This window comes from Lacerta agilis, chromosome 4 (genome assembly GCF_009819535.1).
Source record: "Lacerta agilis isolate rLacAgi1 chromosome 4, rLacAgi1.pri, whole genome shotgun sequence".
In the NCBI taxonomy this organism is placed as follows: domain Eukaryota; kingdom Metazoa; phylum Chordata; class Lepidosauria; order Squamata; family Lacertidae; genus Lacerta; species Lacerta agilis.
Window position 1 is genome coordinate 29,694,588 of NC_046315.1, and position 16,232 is coordinate 29,710,819.

At 44.0% G+C, this 16,232-nt stretch overlaps 1 protein-coding gene across 1 annotated transcript in view; it reads right to left on the reverse strand.

Annotated features, from left to right (window-relative positions):
* Positions 1-7,080: 7,080 nt before the first annotated feature.
* GAP43 (growth associated protein 43) overlaps positions 7,081-16,232 on the reverse strand; it is a 52,488-nt gene continuing 43,336 nt past the window's right edge. The window contains exon 3 of the mRNA XM_033146540.1: positions 7,081-7,655. Coding sequence (XP_033002431.1) covers positions 7,567-7,655 — 89 coding nt within the window. The 3' untranslated portion in view covers positions 7,081-7,566. The remainder of the gene's footprint in view (positions 7,656-16,232) is intronic.

The following is a 16,232-nucleotide window of genomic DNA, read 5'->3' on the forward strand; positions in this document are numbered from 1 at the left end:
CACCTGTGGCTCCTATAAGCTGTCAGCATGTGACACTCACAGTGGCCACACCATCTTTGACTGGCTGGCTAAGCAGGTGAGGCTAGCCAACGAGTCTCAAACCCTCGGTGAGTTAGGGACTTCCACTGCATGGGAAGACAGATTCTGGTGGATTGAGCAGATGAGACTAATCCAAAAACCACCCCCTGCTGGCATGGTTCTGCAGAGCAGCAGAGCCCTAATGCAGAGGTTTCCAGCTGACCTCTTCCAGCAAGGATTCTGACCACAGGCCTCCTCGCCACGTGTGTTTGGCAATTAGTGGGAGGTCAACTGAGTGATGTGTCCACCTAATTCAACACAGTCCAACATTAGGGTGGCTTGGATTGTTCTGTAGCAGTTTAATCCTATACATATCTACTCATAAGTAAGTCCTGCTGTTTTCAAGTGGGTATTGCAGCCTAAGAGTTGTTAGAATATCATTGCTAAAATTCCACACCCCTGTCACAGGGTGTGGAGATCCAGGGTGAGTAAAGAGGGCAGATTAACCAAGTGATTACCATAGCATATATTTAAGCAGCTGTTAAGACACTTTTTCTGGCATTTTCCAGAGTAGTAATAAAGTATAGTTGACATACGTGTGGAATTTCCTGGTCATGTTCAGGATTTAACCGGAGAAAATAGCATCCAGGGGAAATTTTGGGAAATCAGGAAAATGTCTGAGATTTTGAGATTCATTCCCCCCCCCCCAAAAAAAGCTCAGCTTCTAGAAATATGGCAATCCTAAATAATGAGAAATGTTATTAGTCTCTAGTTCTCTAGATTTCTCATTGAGAGTAGATGTTTGGCCAAACATATTTGTTTAAAAGGTTGCCTTTGCCTTCAGCGAAGCTCCCAGGACACTTTACAAAACAAGACCATAAGCATACTCTCTCTCCTTCTCTCCCTCCCTTCAGCCATCCAACTTACCTCACTGGGGCACCTGGAAGATGACCTCCTTATGGATAACTGATTTTCCAAGTGTCTATATGCACAGAGGGGGAGATGACTACTTGGTAAATCGTTTCCTGTATTTATTTATTCACCCCATGCCAGAATCCCTTTCATACATTGATTTCGGACTAGACACCATTCCTGCTCTCTCTATTGAGACACAGGCTTTCAGCTTTAACCCTAACTCTGATTCAGACTCTTCTGCACTTCCACAAGCAAATGCAATGATCCAACAGTCGCCCCACCCCCCAACCCACAATTCTCACTCACTATCCTCCCCCAGCACCACCCAACCTTCTTTAGTGTACAAGGATGGTGGTGTTGGCATTGAGACAAGAACAGCAGGCAGTACTTGCCAGACTCATATGTTTCAGCAGACATAGTTCCCCCCTCTAATGGGCCCAGAGGGGCATAGATTTCAAAAGATGCAGCATGCAGTGACAGGCTAGAAAGCATTATTAATGACCTCTCTACCAGCAAGGATTACAGAGGCTAAGACTGCAAACAGGCCAGGCTGCTGCCACCTAGAGATGACTAGGGACCAGCAGCCCCTCTGCCTTGGTAGGCCAGGCTTCGTTTTAATTATACATAAAAGCACACACCGATAAGCTGCATGGAAATATGCTTTCCCCCATTCTTCTATATCACCGACCTGGTGCCTTCCAGATTATTTTTGTATCACACTGGATAGATGGGTGTTATAGTACAAATTATGAACTGATCAAAGGTTGGGTTGCCCTTAGTTTTTACCGGCTAACCAAAGCCTGGCAAATCTTTATAGGGTAGAAGATGGCCTTCAAAATCCTTTGGGTGCTACAAGCAGTTATGAGTTGCTGATACACTAGATGGCACTCCTTTCTCTGTGCTAATATTTTCAAACAGTCAAATATGAAAGTACATTGGTTCCCAAAATATAGATCTTGTGCTACTTTGCTCACAGCATTCTGTGAAAATGTTCCCCAAGACTGCTGTCATACACTGAAGTGGACTATGTAGAAGAACCCTGGGGACAATTCACTTGAATTTTGTAAATTTGCTAACTAATATTAGAGCTTGGCGATGATTTATATGAGGATGAGATTTATTTATTTTCTACAAATGCTAACTACTTGAATGGCTGGATTTTTAATTATTGCAAGATTTGTCAAGTTTTATTTTTTACCTTTACCTCGTCAAGTATGAGGAAGAATTGTTACTCAGTGGTAGTAGAAGAAGAAGAAGAGTTTGGATTTGATATCCTGCTTTTCACTACCCAAAGGAGTCTCAAAGTGGCTAACATTCTCCTTTCCCTTCCTCCCCCACAACAAACACTCTGTGAAGTGAGTGGGGCTGAGAGACTTCAGAGAAGTATGACTAGCCCAAGGTCACCCAGCAGCTGCATGTGGAGGAGTAGAGACGCGAACACGGTTCCCCAGATAACGAGTCTACCGCTCTTAACCACTACACCACACTGGTGGTAGGGCACATCTATGCATGCAGTAGATTGGTGACATAGCCAGGTAGAGGAAAAACTCCTGTCAGAAACCCTGTTGAGCCACAGGCAAACCACGATACTGAGCCAAGTGGATGAATGGTCTGTTTTGATATAAAACAGCTTCCTCCCGTCCTCTAAACTAATAATGCTTTTCTCACTGATCCGGGTACTACAATATTGACCCAATGCTGACATCCCATCATTAGCCCTGCATTTTTAGAAGGTATCTTGAAGCAGGTCTGGAGGTAGAGTTGCTTTTGGGTGTTGCAAGGGTGAGGAAAAAATCTTGCCTGGGTGGAATCATTACCCCTGGTTTGGTGAGCTTGCCAGCCAGGTGGGTCCGTTGTGGGGAGATTAGCACTGTCCCAAAGTGCTATCTAGGGCCCATCTGGCTGATCCCAACCAAGCCAGCAAGATTACCAGTACCACCACCAATTCATGCTCCGTTGCTGAACTACAGACCTTCACCAAGGATCATGGTGTAAAATGAGAGCTAGCGTTAAGGACTGAGAGGGGAGGAAGTGGGGCTAGAGGGATCTTGTAGGAGGAAGAGGAACACAGTGTGTTTAGGATCATGGTGGAATAAATGGAATCTGCGGCTAGGAGGAAGAGAAAACAATTGGGCTAAGGTTCTGGTAAACGTCTTACTTCTCTATTAGGAGATGTGGACTTGGCTTACCTGGTCTTATGGAATCCTGCGTGGTATCAAGGTCTGGTTTCATCGAAAAGTGTTCACAGTTTGAAAATCCCTGATCTAAGCAGTAGCACTAAACCTTGTCCTTCTAGGTTTTTTTTTTAAAAAAATTAATAAAGGATCAAAAGCTGGTTAATATATTAGGGCCTGTATTCATCTTTGCCTTTGCAGTGCCAACCTGTTAACAGTGTTCCCCTTGAAACTCGTTATGCCTTGTTAAACAGCGGCTGTGTTTCAGAGGTGGCTGAAGATTCCAGACCCAAGGGCTGTAAAATGCCTTGCAATGAACGGTGCGAAGCGTAAATGTACAATTTCATTGTTTCAGAAAAGCTTTCAAGTCAGTGATGGTTATTAGACTGAGCTACCTTGCCTGACTTCTAAAGCAGGCCTTGCTTCCTTTCCCTTGGCACTTGTGCTAATCGGCAGTGTTCTCAAAAGTTAATAGTCATTTTTCAAAAGTTACCGAAGATTTACTGTTGTTTGCTCAATGGGTTTGCTCAGGGTTTGCCCTGAGAAGAAAATGGCAGAACTATGTATGCCACCTTGGAGGAAAGGCAGGATAAAAATGTTGTCATTACTGTCTTCCATCTGTCTTGAGGGTGAAGGCAAACTGCTGTTAGCAGCACCAAAGTGATCTCCCCAGGGTACAAGCACTAGGCTCTGTGGTTTAACCCACAGCGCCACCCGCATTCCAAAACTTATCTTGGATTAATTCTGAAAAGTACTGAGGTTGTCCAGGGGAGGAGGACAGAATGGGAAAACCTCATTGTACCAGTCAATCTGAGAGCCTGGAAGAAACGTCCCTGTGTCCACCAACCCTCAGTGTTTCCTAAATCCCAGCCCCACTCCCCACTCTCCCCTCATCCCCTTTCCTTCCTGCGCAACAGCACACCAGGACTCTAAGCCCAGAGGATCATGGGAGATGACATTTGGTTGTTGGTACTCCTTTGAAGGAGGCTTTTTACTTGTGAGCCCAAGATCAGAGAACTTCAGCATCATCTCTAGACACAATGTCCTTTTGGGTGTTTCAGCTGTGGGGCTAGTGGGTTTATCAAGCATGTGCTATTGTATAACACTATTGCTTAGGGTCACTGCGGCTATTGTTTCCAGCCTTCACTGAGAAGAAAGTCCTATTAAAAAGAGGCTCGCAGACAATATAGTGACATTAATCAGGGCAGTGAGAGGGCATCACCTGCAGGATTTATGATTATTTTAAGAGCTTTTTTTACAGAAGGATCCTTTAAAAAATGGTTTTCCCGTAATACAATTAAACTGCTCTCACAGCTAATAAAGAGAACAGCAGACACGGACAAGCTACACATGCCTTGAGCTATTGAGGCTGTCAGTTCTCATCAGATAAGGGAAACTGGTCCTAGTGTATATTCAGATAGTGAACACTAGCAAGATTGTGGGATTTTGTGGGAAGCAGTTCCCCACTGACTCAAAACAGGTGGTCCGCAGCTAGCTTGTTTGGGAAGCTATCTCAAAAAAGAGCTATTCAGGTTCCAGTAAGACCAGGGAGGCCTGGTATTTAAATATATCACAAAGTTTGGAAATACTTTAGAAATAGTTCAGGTAGGAGGCACTGAGATGGTCTCCAGGATCTCTGATTTGAGGCTTATATTGTCTTTCACTTTATTCCTAAAGCCAGGGGCGGAGGAAGGCTCCGCGCTGCCCGGGGCGGCAGCGCGGAGGAGGCACCCCCTGGGGGCGGGGCGTCCTGACGTTGGGTCATGACGTCACAATGCAACATCAGGACGGAGTGCACACGTGCAAAATATCACGCATGCACACTCCGCCACTGGGCCCCCGCAGCCACTTTTGCAGCGACGTTACGAGACCGCCATGTGAAAAGGAGGCTTGTGGGGCTGCCGCGCGCGATCAGCAGCTCCCCACAAGCCGCCTTTTCACCCGGCAGGCTCGCAACATTGCCGCGGAAGCGCCGGCCCAGACGGAGTGCGCACTCACGTCTGGGCCGGCGCTGCCGCTTCCATGGCGGCTCGTGCAGCGGGGGGGGGGGCTAAGTGTCACTCCCCTCCCCTGGAACACGGGGCAGCCCACCTCCCACCCACCCCTTGCGACTCCGCTGCCTAAAGCTAACAGGTACATAACTGGGATAATGAGCTACTCATTCACAGAAGGGTTCTTTGCTACAACACCTGCAAGCATTATAGGAGACACGTGTTTCTGTCAAGTAGTGGGAATTTGCTAACTGCTAAGTCAGACTTTTAGACTATATAAACCCACCTGTTTCATCAACTATAGTAGTCCCTGTAACTTCTACGGTGCTTTCCTTCTACCACTGCCTAATAAACATTCCCCTCTTTTGCAGCACAGCAGCCAACCAGCAGAGGGCACTGTAAAGCTACAGGAAGTTGAGACTGAAGTTGCATAGAGCAGGGATGGTCAGAAGGTAGATCGCTGGACAATTTGCAGCTTAACAATAGTGACAACAAAGTCTTTCTTTCTCTCTAAATTATGCTGTTAGGATCCCTGTTCTGAAATAAATCAGCTGTAGAACTGTACTTGTCCAAGGGGGCATATAGCTCATGGGATGCAGTAGGTAATTGGGTCTACCTTCCCCCAGGCACTATTTCCCACTGGCTACAGTTGCTGGATCTTGGTGTTTCCAGAAGCCTGAGGTCTGCTAATGCTAGAGATGGACAAAACTGTCATTTTCAGTTTCTTGTTTCTCTAATAATCCATTCTGTTACCCCCATTTCCACATCAGTGGCAGATTCCCCCCCCCCAAAAAAAAACCATTCTGAAAATTCATCAGCATTTCAGGGTGCATTTCTCCTAATATTTTGTATGCAATGCCCACATTTTTGCAACCAACCTCTCCCAATACAATGCATTTCATATGCCATTTTCATAAATATATGCATTTTAGGAATGCTTTCCCCAAATCTACATGTTCTCTTATGCATCATTTGATTGGAGAATTGCATCACAAAATTTGGAGAAGTGCAAATTTCAAAAAAAAGCTGTATTATGGCATTCATTTTCAGGAAGCCTTCAGAGATTAATGGGGTGGTGGGCCAGAAAAGGGAGTTATCTGTGGCAGCCCCTAAATCATGGAATTCCTACTCCACAGAGCTTTGTCTGGCACCTTCATTGCACCTTAATTTGACTATCTATCTATCTAAACTCTAATTGTGATTGTAATTTTGTTTTAATCTGTTTTTAATGGTGCGTTTTGTATTGCTGTAACCTGTCCTGGGGTGTTCTGGTGATTTCTTATCCCTCCCTAGCTAACACCTGACATACAATATTGACATCTGTCAGATATTCATTTTCACTGAAAGTGTACAAGGAATGGCTAGGTGATCCTGAATCATCCATCCTCTGCAACTGCAGGTGGAACAGAAAAACTGTGCAGTATGTGATGCTACATGTATCTTGTTATGTCAGAATGGATGAACCTATGTGCCGCAGTAATTTCATTCTACTATGTGCATCAAAAATCAGATCCTAAATTGGTATATGTCAGACTGAAAATTGCACTTCTGTGGCCATTCTTACATATGCTGCTCCTTAGAAAAGTCCTCTGCATAAAAATTGAAGCATGTCTGGTATACAGGTAACCATCCGAATGAATTTCTATCCACAAAACACACAAGATCCACTGAAATATAATGTGCTACAGAAATGCATCACAGTGATACCATCATAATTATTCTCCTTTATTGTCATTCTGCAGTTTGAAAAAGGAGCCGGGAGTCACAAGTAACGCTAATTGGCACATTTGCTTTATTTTATTTTATTATTTTTTAAAAACAAACCGGGGTTGTATTCTCATTCTGTGTTTTCCTTTTCCTTTTTTTTCCTTTTTTCTTTTTTTTTTCTTTGTTTGTTTTGCCTCCTTTAGTTCATTCCACCACCAACATCATCATCATCACATTGAAAAGGGGAGAAAAGAAAAGAAAAATGTTCATTCTCCTTTTTTTTTTTCCTTTCCTTAACTCACTCAATAGGTTTGGACTCCTCAGATGAACGTAACATTGCGCACACACTTGGAACAGAGAGAGAGAGAGAGGGAGAAGGAGAGAGAGAGAGAGAGAGAGAGAGCACTCGTGGTGGGCAGACAAACACACACACGCGCAGATCAAACAATTCTGATACAGTGCAAGAATTTTCCCAAAATGATTGGATCATCATTACCAAAAAACTCGCCATAACAACACCAAGAAACAAAATGTTTAAGCCACACTGTTTGACTGGGATTTTTCCTGCTTTTTTTTTCTTTAAATGTTTGCCACACAGAGAGAAAAAGGGTTAAGGGTGGGGCGGGGCGGAGGGGACAAGGAAGACAGACAGACTCACCCCAAGGGCGAGCGGGAGAGGGTGAGATTGGAACAAGGGAGGGAGGGGAGATACAGGGAAAGAGGAAGGGAGCACAGGGCAACAGGGAGTCATTTCTTAATGTTCAGGCATTTTCTTGGTCCGCCTTGCTCTCGTCTTCTTTCGCTTCTTCCTGCTGGGCACTTTCAGAAGGTTTGGTTTCTTCTACAGCATCTGAAAGGTATACAAACGCAAAGCTGTTAATCCCCCTCGATTCACACATTGACACTTGTGGAAAAATTAGGTTGAGAGCCATATTTGGGTGTTCAAGTGAATGACCTTGAAGCTAGGAAGAGGGTTGGCAGAATGCCCCTCTCCCAATACGCCCCCCGCCCCATGTGAAGGCTCCATTTCAGACCTGAGCAGGGAAAGGTCCAAAGATGGCTTCTAAGCACATTTGGCTGAACACGTGCTATCAGGGTTCTAAGCATATTGAGCCCCCTCTTCTGATTGCATGGAGGACTCCAGTTGAGCTCTGCAACTCTGGAAATGGGGCAGAACATGTGCACCTCATCCCCTCTCCACTTTAAGCCTCTACGTGTTCACTTGAATGGCTGACTGAGGTACACATTACTTGTTCTTGTTATAAAGGAACTTCAATACACTAATTCTATGCAGGTTAGAAAGCTCCTGGGCCTAGGTGTTGTGTGTTTGTGTGTGTATGGATTTAGAAATTATGTAAACCAATGGTCTTAGAAATTGTAAATGCAGACCTACCGTGTTTCTCCTAAAATAAGACATAGTCATAAAATAAGCCATAGCAGGATTTCTATGCATTTGCGAAATATAAGCCATACTCCGAAAATAAGCCATAGTGACGCAGCACCTCCCATTAAAACAGCCTGGAGAGGCGTGGCTATGCAGCGTACCGATGCGATGCAGTTAAAATAAGACATCCTCTGAAAATAAGCCTGTGTTTTGTTGAGGGAAAAGAAATATAAGACGGTGTCTTATTTTAGGAGAAACACGGTAGCTCTGCACACCAGAAAACAATAGCTTCATGTTGAATTGGCAACGCAGAATCCTTTTGCTTTGTAACTTGACGTGGCACCAGTTTCTGAATTTATAGGAGGTGAGCAAGACCAAGTGCCATATTGTCATTATTTGTTAAATTTGTCTACTGCCCTTCACCCGAATATCAGAAAATGGTTCACAACATAAAAATGCAAAATGAGAACACAAAATACATAATAGAAACAGACCAATAACCCCCTTCCACAAACACATTTAAAAGGCCACAGTATTTTTTTAAAAAAGATTTCCCCTTCTTGCCAGTGGTGGGCAGAGCCAAAGGCAAAAAAATAAAATAAAACATGCCTGGAGCAATGCATCTAAATGTTATCTTTGTACAACAGGCTCGTTTCTACACACATACACACACACCTGTCTCTTTCTTCTGCATCCAGGCACACAAGAAGTATTATTAGAGTTCAATGACACATTCAAAGAGGTGTGTGAAGCAGAGCCAGTGAAGGGGGTGGCTTGGGAAGAACCCCACTTTGGTGCTCCCGTATCTCCTACACTTCCTAGTCTCATGCCTTGCTGACTTCCTTATCCTTTCTAGGCACAGTTATGGGAGAAATGGAGATTCCAACAGAAGCTGATGACTGTATGAAACTGGGAGTGATAGTTACGCTGAATTAATTAATTACACTGAGGAAAAATGAATAGAGTTCAGGGGAGGGAGAATGGCAGAAGGGATTGGATACAGAGGGCATTCACAGTATAATAGAAAAATTAAGCAATTACTATTGGGTCACCTCTAAAGACCAAAATAATAATGGAAGCAACTGCAGATAAAACAAGCTAGAAAGTGATCTGGGTGACAGAAACAGAAGAGACCAGATTTGCAAGATTGAAGTGAGGAAAAAACCAGGTTTCCCTGAACCAAAGCAAAGGGGCATCACTTGCACTGGTGCCACTGACAGCTCTTCCAAAGTAATTTTGGCCTTTGGGAAATCCCTTCAGTTTGGCATGCAGGACTTTTTCATGTCAGTTCACCTGGGAACATGGGACTTTTAACAGAAAAGAATTATTGGGTTTTTGTTGAAAATGCATAGAATTACAATTTGGTGGGCAAATGTCCTTGCACATTCATGGAAAATGGACTTCCTCCTCTGTCTGCCTCTAATAGCCCTTCCACGGACTTCCTCTTTGTCACTGTTGGAAACAGCACGCTGCAATACATGGACCATTGTCTGATCCAGAAGAGGTCATCTTATCCCTTTGTGGTTTAATAACATTGCTTCCCAAACCATGGCTTGTGGAAGAATTGTAAATGCCTTATGATGGGCACACTGGATTAGCTTTCACTCCCAACAATGCAGTAATCTACATTTACTTTCAATACCCACTTCTGCCTCCCCACCCATTTCCAGTTTGCGCAATCTCAACATTTTCTATCTGCACATGGAGCACTATTAAACCAAGGAACAACCTGATAGGTGCTTAACACAGAGTTTACCTTTTCTCAAGCAAACTGGAGTCTAGTACCTGGAGATTCCAATAACCAATGCTCTTCCTTCATCTGGGAATCACCAGCACTCTTCTGTATCATACTACAGTAAACAAAAAGGCCTTCAGCAGATAAGGCAAAATCCTGCTGGCACAGCTTCTTAAGAACCTTGCTTCTTGGTGCACTTTGTAGTTCCTTGAAAGGACAAGGATGATGTGCACATTCATTTATCAGGAAATGAATGAGTGCTGTGAATAAATACAAACTTGGTTGCTATAAAACTGAGTCAGGCAGGAGGGGCACCAGTTCCAACTGAGGGCAGCATTCCCAGCTGTCTCCATCTCCACTATGTGCTAATGGCCTGTAGGCTGAGAGCCAAGTCCTTCTGCTGCCCTACATTGGTGAAATTAGGTTGAGTGGATTTCTGGGTAAAGGACAGTCTCTTGGGATCTGCCCAGCCCTCTTTGACTTGCCAGGATTAATTAAATTGAAACAGACAACAGCACATTGCCACTGATCTTACTTTCTTTTTGTGGCTGGTGGCTTATGGTTTTGTTTTTATATCTGTGGGATCTTTAAATGATCAACCACAGTGTCAGTAGAAATAAATCATATCAGCACTCTAGATTCCTTCCAACAGCCTCAGAGGATTTGTCCTTCATGGTTTTCATATTTATTGTTGACACTGCTCACTCAGAAACAACCATTACAGTTCCCTTGGCACTCAACATCAACCACTTGATTGGCTTGCATCCACCTTGACCTTTGCTCTGACCATTAGGAAAGTAGAACGGTGCTTTTATCCCTGGATCTAAGGCACAGCAACTTGGAAGTCAATTGAATTTCACTATCCTAGAGGCAAGATTTCCATTAGAAAATCTGTGGGCCAAATCTAGCCACATTTCATCAGGTGAGCATTCATCTGCTCCCAGCCTTGTATTTGCCTGGGACTAGTAAAGCTAATGGCTGCATTCATATGTAACGTTAAACTATGGTTTAGCATTACGTTGAGGAACCTCCCAAGAGCCCAAGTGAAGTGTCAGGCAGGTGTATTCCCATCCCATGCATCCAGGAAGACTTCTCCTAGTTTAGTTTAGCTTTCCAAGAGTCAACTTAGCATTACAATCCAGGAATCCTGGTTTGCTTAAAAAAAATGGCTAGTTAAACAAGCCAGCTTCATAATCCATGGTTTGAAAAATACTTTCTTCTAGGAACTATCTTTTGTTTGGTGAATTATGACTGCAGCACATCTAGAAAAGAAGTGGGAAAGCAAGGGCTTTGGAAAGAACCTTAGCCAATGTGATATTTCTCTCGTAACCTAATATGATTTGTTTCTCATGGTAATTAAGAACAAACAGGCTTCTGGCTCTGCCAAGTTCAATGGAGCTGCATTCACTAAACATTACATTCTTAAATAGCCACTGGATATCTGTTTGTGTATACCAAAGTCTATAGAAATAATAATGGTGAGATTTCATAATGAAATGCAAGGATGTTTTATGGCATCAACATATTACATGATTTTTTCCCTTTAAGAATTGATTAAAATTGGAACTTAATTCTATATTTATGTGTTTTTAACTGTTTTTTTTATTCTGGTCTTATTCTTCATCACCTTGAAATGATTATATAGCAGGCTACTAATAAATTAATGTCAATAATATATTAATTTTATTTATAAAAGTATTTATATGCCAACATATAATAAAATAGTATGGGTGGGGTCCTCCATCAAGAAAGGAAAGCTATTTCTCCATCAGGAGATATAGCATCTTAGAAAAACGAAATATTACTGCTCATTAATGGGGCACATGTTTGGCACACAGATGTCTTAGGTTCAATCCCAGGATATCTAGTTAAAGGATCTCAAATAGTGCTCTACAAATTTATTAAATGGCACCCCACTTTTTTCAGGCCTTTGGGGGGGGCAGAAATTTTGCATGGCACAGTGCCTAAAAATAAAACGCTTTTTGTGGGGCCTTGATCTCGCACAGGTCACATGAGTCATGTGTAACTGTAGACCCAGAAGATGGTGTCCCAGTTTTGGGCCACGTCATGTTGGAGGGTATGTCTTCCAGTGTAGCCTAATGTAGCAGATTATAAGAATTGACATGTGAAGTTATTGGAGCATGAAACCCTGTGGTCCAAGAATGACAAAAAATGGAAATAGGCACTCCTTGCCACAAATGCTACCTGGGCCTCCAGTGACAGGTGGATCTGGGAGCAACCACAGATTACCTACTTGCTCCTTTAGGGCGAGTGTGTTTCCTTCCAGAACAAGCCAAACACCCAATTTCTGGACATACAAGCAGAACCTCCATCTTGTCAGAATTCAGCTTTAATGTTTTTTAGGCCATATCCAGCCCATTACCACCTGCAGGCTCTAGTTCAGCAATGACACAGCTACATCTCTTTCAGATGGAATGAAGATTTGGGCAGAAGGGGCTCTTCAGGTGAGGTGGAGCTGCAACACTAGCTTTCTGGCAGCTGGGTCACTGTTAAGAACATAAGTAAAGCTTGTGTTAATGTTTCTGATTGTGGAAGCACAGCACAGCCAACACGGCTACTTGCTTGCTGGGAGCAAGGGGATGGGCAGGAAGGTCAGTGTGGTGCAAATGCACCAGCAGAGCCAATCTATGATTCCTGCGGATGTGTCTGCACTGCACAAATCTCCCTCCTCAAAAGCAGCAGTGGCACACGTACCAGGAAGGTAGCATCGTGGCTGCACCCAACCCAGAAAGCCACTTCTGGATTTAGCTTCTCCAATCCAGGAACCATCTCCGGAAAGCCCATCTCACCAGGTCCTTCTATAGCTATCGCTGTGGTCCTATGCACACTTCAGGTGCAGTAAGTCCCATGAAACCCCACAGGGCTTACTTCAGAGTAGGCATGTATAGGATTGTGTTGTTCATTATGCAACCGGTATGAAGGAACTATTGTCTGAATTTGCTTTGCTTCCTCTAACCTGCCAACTCTGTATCATGTCTCTTTGATTAGAAGCTATCGTTATAAAATGCAAACCACCTTGGCAAAAAAGGGGGGGGGGATAAAAATGTATTTAAAAGTAAAGCAAATAAAGAGCTGAAAGTAACATATTCAATAAAACAGGTTGATTGTTGCAGAAGAAATGCATTGTCTTGGGCTAATTTTACTTCAGGTGACCAGTATTTTAGGAATTACCTTGTATGCTCCAAAAAAATGTATATCATACACACTTTATTCCTCCCCCCCCCCACACACAAAAGTGTTCTCTAATGTACCTATTTTCCTCAACCTAACAGAAGAGCAGAAGGGAGGTAGGGAGCTCTTTGTGCTATACTGAGAGATGCTTGCTGTTTCCTGACCCAATTAAGCACTCTCCAAATCCATTGAAGCAACATCCTCCTGACTTCATTAATCTGAGTAGATGGAGGATCTGTTTGGGGTTCTTGCACCTTCCTTGCCTCTTGCTAAAGCTTGTGGAATAGAAACACCATCGCGTGTGTGTGTGTGTGTGTGTAGTAAATGGCGAGGAGGGAGGCAACACAGGGCGTGTGCTTTTGTATGTAAGGGGTTGAGAAGGGAAGCGAGAGCACCACAGCTCCATTGCAAAGCATCTCTCACTGTGTCTAGACACCAGCTGCCTGGTCGCCATGGAAACCCTCCAACTTTGGCTGATGGGCAAAAGCAGTAATGTCTCTCCAGAGAAATCACTCAAGGGGGCTGCTGGCAGTGGTGGGAGGGAGGTGAGAGAGAGAGAGTGATGCTCTTTGTGAATGTGATGCCTCAACCCTGTTAGGACTGCATTCACAGGAGGAAACAGGAGCTCACCCATTCCTCTCTCCGCAGCTACCTCTCAGTAGAGAGAGAGAGAGAGAATGAGAATCCCGGGCAGCAGAACAAAATGCCTGAGATACGCCTTGCTGCTCATTTCTCCACCCTTCCCAACTCTCATTCTCTCTCTCCCTCCCTCCCTCTCTCTTTCTCTCATGCTCACACAGTAACATCAGAGCTTACTCCATCAGCACAGAAACCTTAATTGTACCTAAAGAAACACCCCAGGGAGGGGATGGCAGACTCTCAGGTACATTTAGGGCTATTTGGAGGGGAAGGTCTCCCTGATGAATGAATGCCCCCCCTCCCACCATTTACTCTCTCTGGCTCCAGAGAAAATAACACTGCACTCCACCAACAGCGGTTCTATCATCTTGAAGACACATTTAATCAGCGTGCTTGTTTTATTTCAGTCAGCAGGTAAGTGAGCGCATGGAAGTGCAGGGAGCTGCGACGAGGCAGTGCAGTATGCAGAGATGGTTCATGGATGAAACCCAAAGATTCACTCACATGCAGGACTTGTAGGTGAAGAATCTCCACTTGGAAGCCCTGAGCCAACTGTGTAGCTCTGAGGGCAGCTCAGAGGTAAAAGAGAAGAAGTGGTGACTTGGGGGAACGGACAGCACCCTGGCCCACCATCCTCACCCGTCTCCTCTGAGTGTTTCTACCTAATTGCTGACAATAGGAGTTGGGTGGTACTTTGGAGATCGTCTAGTCCAGTGTTTCCCAAACTTGGATCTCCAGCTGTTTTTGGACTGTAATTCCCATGATCCCTATCTAGCAAGACTAGTGGTCAGGGATGATGACCTTGTTCAATGCAAGATCTATAAGGTTAGATGGAATGACCATGTCCCTGACAGGCGGCCATCCAGGTTATGCTTAATAACCTTCAGCTAAGGTAAGTCCACCACTTTCAGAGGCAGCCTGCTCCACTATTCGGCATGTTTTCCTAATGTTTGTCATGCCTGGTCCTGATGCCGAGTCCTTGATGGACAAATCAGACACTCCACAGGTCAAGGGCAGGTTGTGGATTCCCTTGAGGAGCCCTCCAGTGCCGGACCAGCTGAGGAGCCCTTGGAGCTGTCAGAGGAGGTCCATGAAAACACAAGTAACAAAAGGCCCTGACATAAAAGAGACACCACAGCATGTATGGATCCTGAGTCATCATATGGTTTGTGAGTAAGGGGTTCTACTCATGAGTAAACTACCCCTGAAATTCCTTTGCCACCAGCAGCTGGGAATTGGTGGTAGTGGTCTAGGAAGCAACACATCTCTCTGACTCTGGTGGCTTGTTTGACTGTGGAGTTTCCTCAACCTTTGCTTCTGGTACATTTTGTGAACCTTGACCAGAGGCGGTTTTAGAGTAACACAACCACTGCAGTCACACTGGGCACCATGCTAAAGGGGGTGCCACAACAATGCTGTAGAACACTGCATGAGAGGCAGGGAGTTCCACATTTTAGCATTGCACAGGTCACAGCTAAAATTTGAGATATGATTCCCTGACTGATTCCCTGTGCTAGATCTTGGCTTGTTAAGACTATGGTACACCCCAAACACTGTTCTTTTGAGCTTTTACCTTTAAAAAAAGCTCTGATAGACTGTGGTAATGTGTCATCAACAACAACAAAAAAGAGGGAGGAATCCAGAATGCAGCAGAACAACATTTACTGAAAAGTTCAGATGCAAGTGGAATAATTGTTTCAAGAACAGTTTGATTGTAGAAGCATGTGAATTCTAATGAACATGCCGTCACCCTTCAGTTTGTGCTTCACCTTCTGTGGTACAGTCACTTGAGGCATATGTTGTTTTGAGTGTGTCCACAGAGTGCAGGAAACATTAGGGATCTGAAATCTGCCAAGATGGAAATGATTCAAAAGAGGCTTTCTGTGCTAAGTGCTTTTATGTGTGCGGGTGGGTTGGGTTATAGACTTCCGAAGATCCGTTCTCCCAGACAGAAGCACCTGCATGATATTCCTACCAAGTATGGATTCTGACTTTACCATAACTACAGCTGTGAAGTGTTTTTCACAGCTTGAATATGCAGGCATGGATATGTTTCCAGCTGTGGGATGACATCTGGCAGCTGGCAAGGAGACGTTGCATGTACAAGTGTTTAAAAAGCTATTTCTACCCCCATGTGGTTGATCCGCAAAGATTTTTTTTCCCCTAGCCCTTTGGAGTGCTTATTTTTAAACTCTCAAATCTGTTCTAAGAGAAGTATGTGAAGACTGGTGCTCATGTGAATGCAGTCTCCATGAAGGACTGGTCAATGTTTTTACACAGTTGAAGTGGACACAAGTTTACCAGGATGAGACAAAAAGGTAGAAATTTTCAATAGCTGCAGGATGTTTCCTACAATATACATTTTATGGGTGTGTGCATGCGTAACAGATTTTTAAAAAGTCTTTAATAGTCAGCAGAAGGTGATTAAAGATGGACCACCTAAACTTCATGGGACAAGGTATTCCACAGTTTGAGTT